Source organism: Lathamus discolor, chromosome 11, assembly GCF_037157495.1.
Source record: "Lathamus discolor isolate bLatDis1 chromosome 11, bLatDis1.hap1, whole genome shotgun sequence".
NCBI lineage: Eukaryota > Metazoa > Chordata > Aves > Psittaciformes > Psittacidae > Lathamus > Lathamus discolor.
The window spans coordinates 1,521,908-1,540,007 of NC_088894.1; the positions used below are offsets into that span (position 1 = coordinate 1,521,908).

An 18,100-nucleotide genomic window follows, 5' to 3' on the forward strand; every position below is an offset into this window, starting at 1 on the left:
CACTTGGCACTTGGAGTGGTTGATCCCAGCCTCTTCATTTCCATCTTCATGGGTTTATATCACTGTGTGTCTCCTGTCCTTTGTATCCCCCATCTCCCCTTCTCATTTTTCACCTCTCCCTGTTGAGAGTAGGAAAACCACCAGACAAGGAAGGGGACATATTTCCACACCCTCTTTGCATGTTCTGAAGATGATAGAGCATGTAAAACCTGCCATGAGACCGTGTTAAACACGGCTGGGTAGAACGTTCTTCACAAGATGCTGAGTGAGGGATGCTTGCAGAATCAGGCTTTGCTGTAGCTTGTTGGTACAGGCACACGTTTGTTGCCTGCACGTGAGCTTGTTGCATGCTTTTGATACCACATCAGGTCCCAGTGTTCAGAAGGAAATGTTACCTGGAAGATGCTTTCTCTGTCTGGAAAACTCCTTTAGGACAGTTGTGGCTGATGCGGTTTGAGGTCTTTATTTAATTCAAGTCTTTGTTTGAGCCCTTGGAATGAAAAGTGATGTTGAGGCTTCAAAAACATGGTGTCCCTTTGGCTGTTCTTGTTGATTCTGCCTGAGACTGTTCTTGCTGATTCTGCCTGAGCCTGTTCTTGCTGTTGACTTACACGCTGGAATGTGCTTGAATATCTGCAGGCTTTGTCCCCTGAACACTCACTGGTTAAAATTGCCTTTATCTGTGCAAACTATGTGCTTGGTTAAAAAGAGATGAAATGTCTGGGGGCTTTTTGCCTTTGTAAATGAGCACAGTTGCTCAGAGTGACTTGGTAGAGGCTGTTTCCCTGTGCGCTGTAGTGTGTTACGCTCCATGGCCGTCTGGATGGGCAGCACAAAGCCCGTTGTTCCCATTGTTGCTCCGCTGTGGTGTAGCCCCTGATGCTGGGGGCTGGTTGTTGGTGTTCATTTGGAATAATCCTGTCATTTCTTAACCCCTCTGAGCCACTTGCACTGTCCTGGAGAGGCTGGTGGGGAGGTACAGTCGTGCATCAGAACTGAAACACAGGCAGCAGATGAGGATTAGAGGCAACATGTGTTTTGTACCACTCTGGGAAGGATGAATCCAGGATAAATGCACTGGTTTAGTTCTTGGCTTAGCACGGCGTGAGTCTGAGAGGCAGCTTTCCTGTCAGTTGTGTCTGTGGGTGAATGGTAAATGAGTCTGAGTGCTGATACATGCCAGAGTGATGGGAGACGCTCCAAGAGAAACTACTCCGAGATCCCAGTTACAGGGAATGACGGTTCTAGATGAATATTCATGGGGTTGAAACTGTTTTAAGTTTGCCCATGTTCGTCTGTAATCTCTGAATTTAAGATTATTGTGTATTAATGTAGTTCTTGAGTGATGCTAGAAAGCTCTTTAAAACAAAAATGGTGTGTGAATAGGGTAGTGCCCACTCTTCTGCTCTTGTAGGTGAGGTACAAGAGCATCCCGGGCTCTAACCTGAGTTACACTTCAGAATGGCCAAGCTGAACCCTGGTAAATGCAGCGTTGTGATGGGGATGATGGTCGAAAGCCTGGTGCAGGAGCTCACCTACAGTTCAGAGCTGGAGTGGATGGAGCATCCCCAGAGCTGCAGCATCCCGTTACCTGGCTTACCTGCAGAATGTGTCCTTCCACCCGAACCTGAGCTCTGCTGAGCTCTGCTTGGTGTTGCCACGACTAAAACTTAGGCTTTGATGTCTGGATTGGGGTCTTTTCTGTTTCTTCAGGGTTGGATCATGTGTTTTATATCGTGTTTTACAAGTCACCTGAGACCTGCGCTGCCGTAGCTCAGCATCCTCCATCCAGCTCATGGAACCTCTTCAGCACCAGTTTCCCAGTGCTTGTAGGAGTGAGCCTGATCTGGCGAGCTTCTGCTGGCTGGTGTTAAGGAGCACTGATGTTACTCCCAAGCTGCGTTGTGTGAAGAGCCATTCATAGCTTAGGGTGAGCAGGCAATGGGGCTGCCTCACTGCAGGGTGCTCAGGTGCCGCCCCTCCTGGTTCAGGAGGTGGTGCTGGACCTGCTGTGCCATCCTCATCCTCACGTGTCCACTTCATTTGAAGTGAATGAAGGGGCATTGCGGCCCTTAAACGCTAGTTTTGTTAGTTAGTCATGTTTGTAGGATTCAGATATATTTATCTGTATATAAATCCATGCCAACCTCAGTGGCATCCGTAGGGTGTAGATTCCACGCAGAGATGTGTTAGAGCCACGTCACCTTTTGAGTCTTCTTTTTAGAGGTTGTATTTCTTTAAACTGCTTTAGATATTAGTGCTCATAGTGCTTCAAACATGATGCTCTTTGAGGCTGGGGGAGCAGGGCCTGAGGACAGAGGCTCAGAGGAGCCCCAAGTCCTGCAGCAATAGAGTCTTCAACCCCCTTTGTGTTATCTAAATGCTATAGGAGCCGAATGGAGCAGATATTCCTGTCCCACCCGTAAAGGGGTTGTGTTGGAGGGACACCAGTGAGCTTTGGGGGGTTGTATCAGAGCGTTTCTATGCACATTCTTCTTTAGGAAAGGCTTTTCTCAGCTGCTTTGTGCCCTGTTTGCCGCTGCCCTTTGGATATTCCTGGATAATTCCTTGGAAATGGATTTGTGCTGCAGGTTTATTTGTACCCAGTGCAGGTTGGATGTTGGTGTCACATTTAACCAGGAGACTCCTGCCGGGATTTTGTAGCCCCAACCTCATGTTCTTAATCCTGGATGCTGCTTCAACATGCATTAATCTTAGAGCACTGAAACGTAACCCCCCAGAGCAAGTGTTTGGCGTGAAGTCAGTTTGAACTTAACGTGCTTCATCATCTGATGCTGCTTCTCTGTCTTACAGTGGAAATCATCTAGTTTATAACATATCATCCCACCAACAGCTGCTTCAAATAGCTTGAAAGGGACATTAACTGATAGCTAACACAGCATCAGGATACTGGTCAGTGTTCAGGTGCTGCTCCATGAGGATGAAGTGTTACCTGGGACTCAGCAAGAGTGAAATTCCCCTTTCCTTCCAAGAAGATGCTTCTTTTAGGAGAAGAAGCCACGCAAGGGAAGTGCTCTGTGACCTTGTGCGCAAGCCAAACCTGGAAGACAAAACCTTCACTGGGAAATCAAATGCCAATGTTCCATGCATGGTGTTAAAAGGGTAGATACTGGGCATTTCTGGTAGTTATATATATGTACACCTCTATATGTGTATGTGTAGAGGAAGCTCTTCTATGAAATGGCCATTTGTCCTCGAGTGCAGTCGTGTTCTCTGCTCCCTTCTCTTCCAGTCTGTAGCGTTTGCTTCTCATCCCCTTCCAAACCGGAATGATCTACTTGAACTCTGTGAGCTGCCCCTCTGCTCCAGCTTCCCTTGGGATGGGAACCCAGCAGAGGGCAGGGACCAGCTCTGGAATGACTTGGACTTGTGTTGAGGATGTGCTTGATGTGCTCCCGGCTGGAGGTAGGATAGAACATGGTGACTTGGGGGTTTTGCCTCCTACTTGTCACCATGTTGTACTCTCCAACAAAGTACCAAGCTCCAGAGCAGGGTCCGAACCTGCACTGGAGGCTTTGGGTTGAACATCATGTGTGTATGTATGTATATATATATGCCCAGATGTATATAGTAACACAGTGGGTGCACCTAATGCTTGCTGCTGGTTTCCTTTGGTGGTAAATCCATGGATTCCGGCTCTGAGCCGTGCTGTGAGCTCCTGGTGGGACAAGGGGGAGCTTTGTCTGTCCAGAATGGTGCTTTCTGCTCTTAGCTGCAGGATAAAACCAAGCGAGATCTGTTGGGTTAAACCAGTGAAGGAAGCAGCGGAAGGATCCTGTTGTGTAGAGGGGTAGTGCAAGGGGAGAGCTGTGGTTTGTAAAGGGGATGCAATTGTCTATTCTCTCCTTACTGAAGCGAGTTGGTGCTGAGCAGCGTGGTGTGTTTGCACTGCCTGGTCCAGCCGCTCAGCCTGCAGCTCTTGCAGGTTGGGGTCAGGAGGACCTGGAGTTACTACAGGTTGTAAAGCTGAAGTGAGGCAGAGATCTGTAAAGGCACCAGGTCACTCACTGCAGTGGGTTCAGCCGCATCCTTGGGCCTCCCATTTCTGCATCCTGGCAGAAACGGGAATGTTCGGGGGCGATGCCTTTATCGCTGCCACCTTTGAAGCTCTCTGTGTGTCCGTCACGGATGGAGCCTCCCATCACCATCATCCCCCCCTCACCCTTCCCACCATCACCCTTGTCTGGGTGTGGATGTCTGGTCCGTGCCGTCACGGGACGTTTGTGTGCATCCTGCATGTGACAAGGCCCTGCAGTCCCTCGCTCCTCATGGTCCGGTTGGGTTGGCCTCTGGAGGATGCTGAGGACACGCTCTGCGGTTGCTCTTCACCTCTGGGATGGGGGGAGCCCGTCTCTAACCGAGAGAAAAGCCTGTAGAAATAACCCCCCCCACCCCACAATCGAAGTTATAAATGCATCTGACAAAGCAATTATAATATAGACATATATATATTTTGTTATGTTACTAAAGGACCATACTTTGACTTGTATGTAAGTAGCTGTGGCTGTCTGAACTCTGTGGGTTGTAACACTCGATACTACTGAGCTCCTGTACATACCCGCCGGGAGGAGAGGAGGAGGAGGAGGTATTTTCTGTTCTAGCATGGTAATTCGTGTCTCGTATGTCCGAATAGAACTCAAATAAAGATTGCTAAGTTATCTGAAACCACTGTTGTAAAATAAATGTTTTCAAGGCAGAAATGAGCAGCGGCCTTTTTCTTTCCTGCAGGAGGGAGGATGGACCCTGCTGTGGGGTTGGGGGGGATGCGGAGGGATCCCCTGGTTCCTGTGGTCCAAGGATGCTCCTTGGCGCCGTGTGTGCTGAGGATGTGAAGTCCCCCTGGTTGGGCCTGCATCTCCTTTCCTTCTGCCCCTGCTTGCGCCCACCGTGGGCTCCATGGCAGTTCAGTGGCCAAAGGTCTTTACCGGCCACCGGGCAATGGCAGGGATTGGGGTGTCAATGCGAGCTATAGGGGCAAGGGATGGTTGGAGGGTGCTGGGGAAGGGGTTGGTTGCTCCAGCCTCGCTGCAGGTTGGTCTATGGGCTGTGAAACACCTCTTGGGAAGCAGCTCCCGCTGTTGGAGGCTCCTCGTGGTGCTGCTGATGGAGAGGCAGGAGCAAAGATGAGCGGAGGATGCTGAGAGGTTTGTACCCGACTAAGGCAGCGTAAATCAGAGTCCGTGGGGATGAACTGCGTGGGGCCACCAGCGGCTTCTGTCGCCCTCCATGGCTGCCCTGGAATCATTCCTCCTGCAGAGGTTCATCCACATCGGATGGAGATCCCGCTGGAAGGAGGTGAGCACAGAACTCCCCTCATCCCATGCCCTGCTATGGGATACCCGACACTCTCCCTCCTTCCCACAAGGGTCTGTGCCTCGGAGCCTTCCCAAGGAGGCCAGGACCCCTCAGGGGGCTGATGTGCAGCTGGGGAAGGTCTGACCCTGATGCTCGTCTCCCGAGCTCTGGTTTCATAGAACCCCAGCCTGGTTTGGTTCGAAGGGACCTTAAAGCTCCTCCAGCTCCAGCCCCTGCCACGGGCAGGGACCCCTTCCACTGGAGCAGCTTGCTCCAAGCTGGTTCCATTGCACCCTGGTCCCCACCGTGGCACTTGGAGGCCCAGACTCACTGCGGGGCAGGGGAGCGGCTGCTCTTGGGGTCACCCACAGCAGCACTGGAGGAGGAGAAGCCCCGGCCGGGTCTTAGGGTGCAGGTCCCAGCCTGGGGCTTGGATTGAGCCCATTTGTAGAAGCTGGGGCTGCCCCAGGGGGGAGCCCAGAGGGAAACATCCCCTTTGATCCCCATGGATGGACCCCAACGCCCGCCTGTCCCGCACCCATGTCCCTGAGTCCCCTTCCCTCCTCTTCTTCATCCTCCTCCTCCTGACCGGGTCCAGGGGTCTCAGCTGAGCCAGTCCCAGCGCCCCCCATCCTGCCCCAGCTTCCCAGTGAGGGCTAAAGGTGCTCCCGAGCTGCTCAGGCTGGCACCATTGCCTCTGCTTTAACAAACCATTGCTCCCTGTGTGCGCAGCTCCCACACCGACCTCGCCTTCCGCACAACGGGAGGATGCAGCTTCCCCCCAGCAACCAAGCCCGCACAGCATGGCGAGGAGCAGCTTTGTCCTGTGCATCCGGGAGGGTGAGGGACCTTCTGCTCCCCGTGGGATGCTGCGTGAGGCTGCATGGGTGATGGCGATCACCCGAGGGTGATGGGCTCAGGGTGATGGTGATGGGCTCACGGTGATGCTGCTCCCTCACGGGCTGTGCTGGGTACACAACCACCAGGGCCGCATCCCAGGCCCCTTTTAACCATCCTGGTGCTGGGAGCTGTTTGTGCCGCCTCACTTCTCACTATGTGGCTGATGATGGGTTTCCATATGCATGTACACGGGTGTCTGTGTGTGTCCCCTTGCGTGCGGGTCCCCACGGCTGCAGAGCGGTGGATGGAGAGCCCCGGGCTGCAGCACTCGGAGCACTTCGTGCTGCCACTTCTCACCCCGGGATGCACCTGGGATCGCTCCCGTTTGTGTCCATGAGCGATGGGAGGGACCGAGCCGCTCCGGTTGGTGACCGGATGCTCGGTACCCGACCTCTGTGTCAGAGCATTCCCGAGCCCCGCTCCTGCCAAGGGGCCGGATGCAGCGGGCTCCGCATCAGGGATCCCTGCTTGGAAAGGGGAAGCGCCGAGCACAGGGGCAGCGGGGCAGGTTGCGAGGGCGACTTTAATGCACAACAGCGAACAACGCACGGGGCGCAGCGACGGGACCCAGCTCGGAGGCATCAGCGGCATCAGCGGCATCAGCAGCATCAGCCCCTGCCCCGGTCCTGCGGGGCCGGTCCCCGCTCACTTCCCGATGCTCTGCAGCAGGAGCTTGTTGCTGAGCGCCTTCTGCGCCAGCCTCTCCTCGCGGGACATGGCCAGGAACTCGCGCAGGAGGTGGAAGGTGAGGTCCAGCGAGCTGGGTTTGCTGTCCCGCCTCCGGCCGCCCTGCTGCGGGGCCCGCGGGGCTCGGGGCTTCGCGCTGGGCTCGGCCCCCCGCCGCTGGCACAGTCTATGGGGCAGCGGGGACGCGGTGGGGAGCGGGGGTCCAGGCCACGGCTTCCAGGTGGGTTGTGGGGCCGGGCCCCACGGCCGCTGCAGGGGGGAGCAGGTCTCCGAGGGCAGGAAGAGCAGGACGAGGACGGAGGCGGCTGAGAGCATCCTGACCCGCATCGCTGCCGCTCCGGGGCCGGATGCCTGTAAGAGCCCCCCCTAACCCGGACCCCCACATCCCCCCCACATCTGAGGTCAGGGGGCAGCCGGGGGGCTTCACACCGTGGGGGGGGGGGGGGGGAAACAACCCCTCCTAGGGATGAGCCCCCTGGGATGGGATCCCCGCCCCCATACAGGGACCCCCCTCCCCTTTCCCTTTGGACAGGACCCTCAGGACCCCCCCTCCCCGCGGATGGGACCCCCCTGCTCCTGGGGTTGTTTTCCCTCCCCTTCCGGCTATGGGACCCCCATGGAACTCGGGACCCCCTGCGATTTGGGACCCAAGACCCCTGTGAATGGGATCCATCCCCCCTCACCCCCCCCCCCCCCCGGCGGACATGGGACCCTCCTCATCACCCCGGGACCGGACCCGCGGTGCTGTGCCCCCCGCTCGGCCAATGGGGGTCAATGGGGTGCCATGGGAGCAATGGGGGACAATGGGGTGCCATGGGGGCAATGGGGGGTGCTCACCGCTGCCGCCGCTCCCCCCGGCTCCGCTCCGCTCCTCGCCGCCCGCCCGGCACCGCGCTATATAGGGGCGGCGGCGGGACCCACGTGACCGCGCTATAGCCGGACCCCCCCCCCCCCGGTACCCCCTCCCTCCATCGGCGGGGCGGCGGCCGCTGTCCGAGGTGCTGAAAGGGCGGGGGGCCCCGGGGAGCGGGGGGGACACGGGGGTACATGGTGGGGCACGTGGAGGTACCTGGGTCTATGGGTGTTTATATGGGTCTATGGGTATATATAGGGGTATATGGAGGCACACGGATCTATGGGTATATATATGGGTCTGTGGGTATATGGAGGTATATGGGTATATATATGGATATATGCAGGTGTATGGGTCTATGGGTATATATAGTGGTATATGGGTATATATAGGGGATATGGAGGTACATGGGTATATGGTTATATATATGGCTATATGGAGGTACCTGCGTCTATGGGTATGTATATGGGTCTATGGGCATATATAGGGGTATATGAAGGTACATGGGTATATGGTTATATATATAGGTGTATGGAGGTACACGGATCTATGGGTATGTATATATGGGTCTATGGGTATATATATGGGTATATGGAGGTACCTGGGGGAGCGTGGAGGGGGGGGAACATGGCGCATTGTGGAGGTTAAAGGGGGAGAGTCTGGGGGAGCCCACGAGAGAACGGGGAGGGGGGGTCTGGGGGGGACACACATGGGGGTTCATGGGGGTAAGAGTCTGGGGGGGGGGACAGGGATAATGGGAGTGAGCCTGGGGGGGGACAGGGGGGGTCACAGGCAGGGGAGTCTAAGGGTACATGGGGGGCAAGGGGTGAACGTTTGGGGGTCGTGGGGGGGTCTCTGGGGTGGGGGGGGCACACACGGTTTGAGGGGTGCTCCCATGTGTGTGTGAGGGGAGTGGGGGGGGATTGGGAGTTAGGGGGTAACCAGGGGTGTGTGTGCGTGTGTGTGCGTATATGTACATGTGTGTGCATGTGTCTACATGTGTGTGCATGTGTCTACATGTGTGTACACGTGTGTGCATGTGTCTACATGTGTGTGCACGTGTGTACCTGTGTGTGCAGGACAGACCCTCCACGTGTGACAGGGATGCAGCAGGACCAGCGCCCGAGCCCCCTGCCCCCATGGGATGCGTTCCCGTGTGCTCGGACACGGAGCCCCCCTCATTGCTCCGGATCCCCCCACGCAGCATCGTGCTCCGGGATGCGCGCACGTGCACGGGGTCACCCCTGAGCTCCGCAGGGGGAGTTTTTCCCCCACCGGTGCCAAATTCCATTGGAATTTGGGTCAAAGGCGCCTCAGCTCCCCCGAGTGATTCATGCCCCGGGGCCACACGAAACACTCCGGGGGCCGAAACGCGCCCCTCGAGCCCGGTTTTTCCCCTTCTGTGGAGCACAAGGAGAATCCTTCCCCTGGCCCCGCTGTTCCACACTTCTGGATGCAACCCGGGCTCCCGGCGATCCATTTGCCTCTCCCTGCTGGAGCCTCCATCACCGGGCACTTGGAGCTCCGCAATCACTGCATCGCACAGCAGCGCCGCTGCCGCTAGGATTAAGATTCCCCCCGTGAGGAATAAACGCTTCAGAAGGGGGGAAAAAACCCGAGCCCTGAACAAGCCCCGTTAAATAGAACCTGAACGGATGGCAAAGAGCATCCGCAGCCTGCTCCAGGGCAGGAGCCACCCCCGGAGCACCCAAACCTCAGGGACACTGAGTAGGGCTGAGGGGTTTGGAGTCCCCTGCACCCCTCAGTGCAGCAGCCAAAGGGTGTGTGGGGGGGGAAGCATCAGCCTCCCCCTTGCTTTGTGCCCGGTGCGTTCTGTGGGTCCTTTTCTTCACTGAATCATCGAGAACGCTGCAGTTTCCTGTCCCCCCCTGCGGCCGCGCTCAGCCTGGAGAGGAGAAGGCTCCTTAAATGGAGACCTCAGAGCAGCTCCGGTGCCTAAAGGGGCTGCAGGAACCCGGAGAGGGGCTTGGGACAAGGGAATGTAGGGACAGGACAGGGGAATGGCTTGAACCTGCCCGAGGGGAGACTGAGATGAGCTCTTAGGCAGAAGCTCTTCCCTGGGAGGGTGCAGAAGGAGCACTCAGGAGGACCAGAGCCTGCAGCAGGGGTGGGGGGGTGATGCCCAGAGCATCACCCGTGGGGCTTTGGGTACCACTCCGGCTCCAGAGGAGCAGCCTGGTCCCTCTGGGCAGGGAGAGCGGCTCCTGCACCGACACCCTCACAGCTGGGAGTAGACACGGGGAGATGCAGCTCGGTCCATCCCTCACCCCCACAGCCAGCACTGGGGCTGGCGATGCTTTAAGCCCATTTTCCATTCAGTCCGTGCGCTTTAGGATTGGTCGTTTAATCATAGGGAAGACGCGGAATCCCACAAGTGGGACTTGTGCTCCTGCTTTCTTTGCCAGCTCAACTTGGAAGGTGTTAAAGGCATGCATTCCTTCCTCTGCTCCCTTCATACGTTACTGACACGTTGTGAAGGGCCCTGCCGCTGCCTGGGGACTCGTTATCGTCCCTCTTCGGGATGTCACCGTCTCTTGGGAGCGATGCCTTAATGATGCTTTAGGGATGCCAAAGTCCTGCCTCGCCTCCGGAGCTGCTGCGAGTCAGAGAGGTTCCCAATTAGGAGCTTTTAGCACCCGGAGCTTCGCCGACCGTGGCAGCTTCCAAGCTTCCAGCAGCTTCCCCTAAGGAATGGGTGGGATTTGCCTCCCACTTTGCTCCTTGGCACCCGCCACGGTCCTCCCTCAGCATCCCAAACCAGGCTTCACACATGTACAACCCCCCCCAATCCTCCCCATCCATCCCATCATGTGTGTTGGGAATGGCCACGGTGCTGGTGGGCTCCGGCGCTGCCCATCCTGCTCTGGAGAAGGCATCTCATGGGCTGACGAACCTGAGATTGAGCCTCGTGTTTCACCATTCTCAGGTTAGACAGTCCTCGAGGTGCCCCTCACTCGGGCAGCCGCCGAGCCCCACATCCCCTGCCCCACATCCCCTGCCCCACATCCCCTGCCCCTTGCCATGTGCTCACCCAGACCTCCCAATCTCTGAGGCCTTTAGGAGAGAAAGCAGAGAAGCAGCCCCTCGGTTCTTCCACTTCAGCTCTTCTCCATCCCTGGGCTCCGCATGGAACAGCCCCTTCCCATAGGGATGCTGGTGTGAGGCTGCTCTCCCCTTAGGGCCAGCTCAGTGCATGGACCCGAGGCTGTCACAGGGCAAAGGGGGGGTCTGGCAGGGCTGAACCCCTGCTTTCCCCTTCATTCCCATTCCCATCACCCACAGCAGCTCCCGGGGCTGCTCCTGGGCTCAGCATCCCAAGGAGCGTGCTGAGGGGGGAGGCAGGAGAAGGGATGTGTCCCCCCGGGCTGGGGCCGTGCAGCCGCGTGGCAGTTCGATGGCCGTGTCCGTGGGTTCAACAGCCCATGGGGTGCTGGATGCTCTGCTCTGTGTTACCGGGTACCGGTTTTCCAATGGATCCTGACATCCGCAGCCACCCAGTCCTGGAGGAAAACTTTGCCTTCGCTTTAATGGGAGCAGAGAGGAAGGTAAGCGCAGGAGCGCGGGCATGCAAAATCCTGGCCCTGCTTCCCTCCTTACTAAAAGCAAGGATGCCTGGGAATGCTCCAGCCTCTTGGTCAGCACATGATGGGAGCTGCATGGGAATGGGAAGGCATCGGCTGCACTTCATGGATGATGGGAGAGGAGCGCGTGGAGCAGTCGGGTTCAGCGGCGCAGAGCCCTGCATCCGGCTGCGTGGGGCAGAGATCAGTGAGCATGGAGGGGCTGAAATCCCAGTGCCACTCTTAAACTGGGACATGGGGGTCAGGCTGGGAGCAGAGCCATGCGTGGGGCTGCAGGGGACCAGGCTGAGGGTTTGCTCTGCACTAACCCCTATGGAGCGCTGGAAGCATCACTGATGGGGAGCCTGCCTGCCCCCAGGAACCCCCCCAGCACCTCCTGATCCTCAGGCTGCCCTCATCCCTGACGCTCTTCCCTTGCTGCCATTCCTTGGACCACGGCTCCAGGCAGGGAAGAGCAGATCCCCCTCCCCTCCATGCGAGCAGCAGAGCCTGCGGGGGCTGCCTTGGATTCGGGAACAAGGAGCACAGGAATCTTCTGCCTCTCCCTGCAGGTAAGGGGAGGGGGGGGTCCCAGTTTGGCTGCTTCACTCTATGGGGTGCTGAAAGCGCTTCCCTGGGGATGGGGATCTGGGGCTGCCGTTTCTGGGAGCCTGATTTGCCATAAGCGTGGAAAAATGAAGGCTGAAAGCTCCTCAATTGAAACGAGTGCACCTGGAGGATGCTCCAAGCTCGGTGTTGACAAGCTCCATGCAAGCGGGGTTAGGAAGCTGTCAGCGAGAGGCACGGAGGAGCCCGTGATCCATTTTCAGCCCCTGCCCGGGTTTCTTGCTTTGTTTGGATCCTGACGCATCCCCACCTGGGCCGCACGGACTGGGCTGGATGCACCTCCCGGCATCCCGAGGCTGTTGCAACGGGTTTGCTTGGGAGCGAAGGAGAGAGGAACCAGGCAGGCACTAAGGGGATGCGGAGCCGCAGCACAGCTTTACCTTCTCTAATACCTCTCCTGGAAACTTGGGCTTTTGGGGGTGTTTGAGCTTTGTATGGGCTTGCAGAGACAAAAGGAAGAGGAAAAGCCAAACGGAGCGAGCGTCCAACGTTAAGGTTTAGTAAAGATGGAGCGGATCAATGGGGCAGCAGCGGATTCCTCCTGACCCCCCCTGTTACAATCATGGAATGGTTTGGGTTGGAAGGGACCCTCAAAGCTCATCCAGTCCAACCCCATGCAATGAACAGGGACATCTTCAACCGGATCAGGTTGCCCAGCGCCAGGGATGGGGCATCCATCGCCTCTCAGTGCGTTACCAGCACTAAGGGATCTTGGCAGCTTTCCTTGGAGCCGACACCAGAAACCAAAGCAACCCCGAGGGCAGGCTTTGTGCGCACGGATTTGATGGGGAGGAAGGCACCCGGGCTCATTCCCGTGGGGGTGCAGGAGCAGTTAATCAATGGCTGGGGCAGATTTGGGTGCTCGCTCCCGGCGCTGCCCAGCTCAGCCGGTGGAAAATAACCTCAGAGAAGCGAGAGGCTTCCAAGCGCTTTTTAGCTGGGAATTCGGGAATGGAAGGAGCGCTCCTAATGCAGCCAGGAGCCAAGCAGGAACGTGGCGAGGACGCGAACCGCACCAGGAGATAAGGATGCTGCAGGGCAGCCCCTGCCTTACCTGCGAGCGCACGGTCCGGGAGGGGAGGCAGAGCCCGGCTCCTCGTCCCCTCGTGTCCCCTCTCCTGCACCCTGCCACCCTCCCCCGGTGTCTGTTATAGCCCTGCCCCGCGGCTGCAGCGCTGCCGCGCTCTGCGGGCTTCCTGTTTGCGCAGCGGGCGCCGGGGTGAACTTTCCATTACACACTGGACGGGCAGAGCGGAGGGAAGCAGCAAAAGCTCCGAAGCCACCGAGCCCCAGCCCGGGGCTGCGCTCCGGGGGCTCTTTTAACCCCATTGCAAGCGACACTGTTGGGGAGGTGAGGGGGGATGCGCTGCATGCGGGAGGCGCAGAGCATCCTCCGGTGCCTGGGTCCAGCCTGGCCAGGAAGCTGCTCTGGGTGCCCTCTCCCTGCTCCTTAGGGGATGCAGAGGTCCCGTCCCTCCTTTCCACCCTACCCATCAAACCCAGTGGGTTTCCTAAGCGCTGCTTCTCTGAATGGAACCAGAGAGTGAGGCAAAGCTGCATCCTGCCCTGCGGTGTGTGTCTGCTCCCTTTCCACCCTAAAGCGGCTCCAGCTCAGCCAGCAGGCCCTCTAAGGACAAACAGAGCGGAGAGCAGCTCCCATGGCTTTAAAAGAGCAGATCTGGAGGGGATCGATGCATTTGGATCTTGCCTTTCTCGTTACCATGCCCAAAGAGCTGTTTTGGCTGTAGAGCAGAGGAGAGCAAAGGAAAAGGTGGAAAACTGCCTGCCATGAAAATACGGATGCTACCAAAGGGCCTCACTCTGCTCTGTGCTGATCCCTGCTATTTAGAGGGTGTAAAATACCCCAGGTGCTGCTTCCCGAGCTGAAATGGGGCTGCGGGGTAAGCAGTGGGGTCTGTGGATGGGGGTAGTCCAAGGGCTTGAGGACCTGGGGCTGCTTTGCTGCCTTCCTCAATGTCCCTTTCCAAGTGACCCTTCCCGATGGCAGAGGGGCTGTGGAGCCGCATCCGGCTCTTCCCGAGCTCTGTGTGTAAGTGCTGTTACCCCCGGGCAAAGCAGCAGCACTGGGAGCTCGCTGTGGCCTTGTGCACGTGTGTTCCTCTGCACCATCGAGGCTGCGGTGAGCGCTGGAGCTGCCGCGGTACCAGCACCGGTGGTCAGGGCTGACCATGGACCCACTGAGTCACATCCTTCACCCACCTCAGTGGTCCTGGTGTCAGAGCAGCTCCCGGGTGCAGCAGGCTCAGGGTCCTGCTGGCGCACGTGCAGATCTCCATCCTGTGCCCCAGCTCAGGCTCGCCTGCGGTCCCTGCGTATGGAATCGCGCAGGGAAGCTGCCAGCCCATCCGCACCCCTGCCCTGCAGCCCCTCATCTCAGGGCTTCGGTTTTCCTCCCTGTTTGGGTCAGATGAAAGACTTTCCCCAGCCCGGGCTGCCCGTGGACCGGGCTGGCCTGTACCGAACCCATCAGCGTGGCTCAGGGGAAGGCTGCTCAGACCCTCCTGTGTCACCGCAGCCATTGCTCGCTTGAGAAAGGAAGCGAGGGGACCTTGATGCTCTTTGTTTCTTTCAGTTTATCAGAAGCAGAGGAGGGATACTCAGGATCCAGAGGTTTTCCCTCTGCTCCATGCATTTAACACCCGTGTTTTCCCAGTTATCTCCATCAGAAGTGAACAGCAGTGGGGATGTGCAAGCTGTGCCCTTGGCACGAGCCAACCTGCTGCTACCCACCGAGGAACCTCACTTCTGCAGCCTGCCCCCATGGGTGCTCCATCCTAAAGATGCTCTTCCCCAGCACAGCTTGGGATGCTGTGGATCAAAACCAACGGCCCCATCAATGGATGCGACTGTCTTCCTAGCCGTGGTGTGTGAGCATCTGCTGCTTTGCACCCAACACTTGGCGAGTTATCGATAACGCAATGTGGTTCCCCATGAGTTAATCTTGAAGCAGCAGGAAGAAGGTAGATGAAATAGTGCCCACTTCCTGATGGGATTCCTGGGCACTGGGAAGTGAAACAGCACCTGAAGGACTCCTGCAGCCGCTGGTGCTGCTTGGCAGGGATGCGGCACCGAGTTTCAAAGCATCCTGATGAAGCGGATAGAACAGGAGGGGGAAGGATGGAAAGGAAGGAGAGGAGCTGGGAATGGCTGCTGGAAGCCACTGAACGTGTGTGCTGAGCCCTGTGCTAACCAAACCCCTGCATGCCCGGCCCGGCACAACCAGCCCAGGTCCGCGTGGATCTGCTGTGGTGCTGTGGCTGTGGCTGACGTCTGGTACCGGGCAGTTTGGTCACCAGGGTCTTGTCTCTGCCTGTGGTGGGAAGTGGGAAGAGCAGGGCGGCTGCATGGTCCTGGGCATGGCTGAGACCTCTGCACCCATGGGGCTTGTGAAGGGCTCCCGGAACAAGAATAGGCATCCCCAAACAGGGAGGAACGTCCCAAAATGGGGAGAAACGACCCAAAACAGGGAGAAACGTCCCAAAACAGGGAGAAACGACCCAAACCAAGAATAAGCAGCCCAAACCAGGGAGAAATGTCCCAAAACAGGGAAAAGCATCCCAAAACAGGGAAAAGCATCCCAAAACAGGGAGAAATGACCCCAAACAGGGAGAAACATCCCAAAACAAAAATAAGCTTCCCAAACCAGGGAGAAATGTCCCAAACCAGGGAAAAGCATCCCAAAAGAGGGAGAAACGTCCCAAACCAGGGAGAAATGTTCCAAAACAAGAATAAGCATCCCAAACCAGGGAGAAACGTCCCAAAACACCGGGAAACTTCCCAAAACAGAGAGAAAAGTCCCAAAACAAAGAGAAACATCCCAAAACAGGGATAAACGCTCCCCAGACAGGGAGAAATGTCCCACATCAAGGAGAACTATCCCAAACCAGGGAGAAGCTTCCCAAGCGCCCCCCTTGAAACCCCGGACGCTGGGAGCTTGAGCCGTGCCCCCCGCAGCGGGCCCCAGGTTTCTCCTGTGCTTTGCATCCCTTCCTTGAGCTCCTTCCCAGCCCTTTCTCTCCGTGCCGCAGTTGCTCAGGGTAGGGGCCGGGGCGGGGGGGTCCCAAATGAACCACCCCTGGGTGTTTGCTGGGGTCGGATGAAGCCTTTTCAGTGTCCTTAGTGTTGCCAAGTGCCGCTGTGAGGCCGGCCAAGGGCTGCGTTCAGGTGTGGGTTTAGCTCCAGGTGCTGGTGAAGCCGTTTCCAGGTGCAGACGTCAGCGTCGGGTGCGCCCTGTGAGCATCCTGCCCAAGCACCCCTCTTTTTCCACTGCTGGTTTGATGGTGCCTTGTGCGGAACCCTCCCTGTGAGCAGAGCAGCATCCTCAATGCAAACCCCGCCTTGTAACTTGGTTTATAGCGCACAGAAATGAAGCTCCTGCGCAGCGATGGGGCAGGATTGTGCCTTGCAGAGAGCGGCTGGGGATGCTTGGCTGGGAGGCAGCAGCGCGGTGAATGGCCGCGTTCTCGGATGAGTGATGGGGCGAGCACACAGGCTTCAGCCCACGGGTTCTGCCTCTTTCTGCACAGATAGGAACCAGCCCCAGAAGGAGGATGAGTCGTTGGTTCTGACCTGGTTGAGCCCTGCGTTGCTTTCCAGCCGCACCGAGGCCACGACCGGGGCAGGCACCAGCAATGGAGATGCTTCAGGCGGTTACCATGGGCTGGTGGGGATGTTTCATCTGTTGCAAAGAAAACCAACCCCATCCGCTGCAAGAAAGAGAAAACACAACCCGAAAGTTGGCCTCTCTTGGCCCCCGCCCCGGGATGAGGGCGATGTCTTTGATGGTCAAGCAGATTTTGTTCTCTCTTTCTTTGGTTTTAATTCTTTTTAACCACTCCGGTCTATTTTTAGTGATGGGGGGGTGGTGGTGGTGAAGAGCCTCTGCTGCCCGTCAGACCTGATGTGGTTTGGGTTGCTCCAGACGCTGGGCAGGAAGTCACACAAAGCCCATCCTGTGTCTGTGGGGGATGCTGAGGCCGGGGGGTCCTGCATGGATGGGGTGACCCCCAGCTGTGGTAGGGGGATGTAAATGATCCCAATGGCAAGAAATCCTGGAATCATGGAATGATTTGGGTTGGAAAGGACCTTAAAGCTCATTGACCCCTTCCACTGGAGCAGCTTGCTCCAAGCCCCTGTGTCCAACCTGGCCTTGAGCACTGCCAGGGATGGGGCAGCCACAGCTTCTCCGGGCACCCTGTGCCAGCGCCTCAGCACCCTCGCATCAAATACCTTTGGAAGGCATTTTTGGCTGCTTTAATGGGAGAGCTGCAAGCGTGGCATCGCCTGGGTGTGCAATGAGACAAAAAGGGGTTTATTCCCCCCTGCCCTTCCTCCCGTGTCCCCATGTTCTGGGAGGAGGATGTGTGGACTGTAGTAGCTGCAGTCCTGCATGATGCTCCTATGTGCTGCACTGTGCTAATGGTCAGCACAGGCAGCAAGCTGGAGCTGGAGCTGGGTGCGTGCCTCCAGTCGGGGTCTGGGGACCGGGCATCACATCAGGGCTCAGCAAAGCACCCCATTTACTCTCACTGTAGATGGTGTGACCCCCGTGGGCAGCACCGGTGGCCCCGGCGGGATGCCCCTGCTGCCTCGGATGGGTACCTGGGTAAGGGAGGAGCGCGCCCGCATCCCTCCCACACAGGGTTTCCGATGTGGTGATGCTGCCAGCACCGCTCACAAGCACATTGAACCTCACGGCGATGGTTGAGGTGCAGGGGGGGAGAACGGCACAGTGGGGGTTCTCCAGAGGGGAACCGGGGTGGCTGCTGGGGATGAAGGTGATGGTGATGGGTCAAAGCCACCAGAGACAGGGGTGGTGCTGAAGTCACCATTGGCACCTCAAAGAGGGGAGGGGAAGGAGCCACGTTGAGAAGTGGGAGCCGCCGGCCACAGGGGAAGCGTTGGTGTGGGCATGGGGTTGGGTTTGCTGAGGCAGAGCATGGCCGCGTGGTGGCCGAACCCGGGGTGAAATGTGGATGTGCTAAGGGGAAGTGTGGATGTGCTGAAGGAAAAGGTGGATCTGCTGAGGGAAAGCACGGATCTGGCGAGGGAATACATGGATCTACTGAGGAAAACACGCGTGCTGAGGAAGAGTGCAGAACTCCAGAGATAAACA

At 57.5% G+C, this 18,100-nt stretch overlaps 1 protein-coding gene and 1 long non-coding RNA gene across 2 annotated transcripts; both read right to left on the reverse strand.

Moving 5' to 3' along the window:
- Positions 1 to 6,345: 6,345 nt before the first annotated feature.
- LOC136020602 (corticoliberin-like) lies at positions 6,346 to 7,823 on the reverse strand. Its single transcript, XM_065691848.1, has 2 exons — positions 7,741 to 7,823; positions 6,346 to 7,269 (listed from the first exon to the last, which is right to left on the reverse strand). The coding sequence occupies exon 2, from the start codon at positions 7,228 to 7,230 to the stop codon at positions 6,862 to 6,864; it is 369 nt and encodes a 122-aa protein (XP_065547920.1). The 5' UTR covers positions 7,231 to 7,269; positions 7,741 to 7,823; the 3' UTR covers positions 6,346 to 6,861.
- A 2,282-nt stretch (positions 7,824 to 10,105) lies between these two features.
- LOC136020607 (uncharacterized) lies at positions 10,106 to 13,078 on the reverse strand. The gene is made up of 2 exons (XR_010615419.1): positions 13,019 to 13,078; positions 10,106 to 10,373 (listed from the first exon to the last, which is right to left on the reverse strand). It is a non-coding gene; the product is annotated as an uncharacterized LOC136020607 (long non-coding RNA).
- Positions 13,079 to 18,100: the final 5,022 nt, after the last annotated feature.

Excerpts from the sequence above, each read along its gene's own strand:
- LOC136020602 (XM_065691848.1), bottom strand. The coding sequence starts at position 7,230 with ATGCGGGTCAGGATGCTCTCAGCCGCCTCCGTCCTCGTCCTGCTCTTC.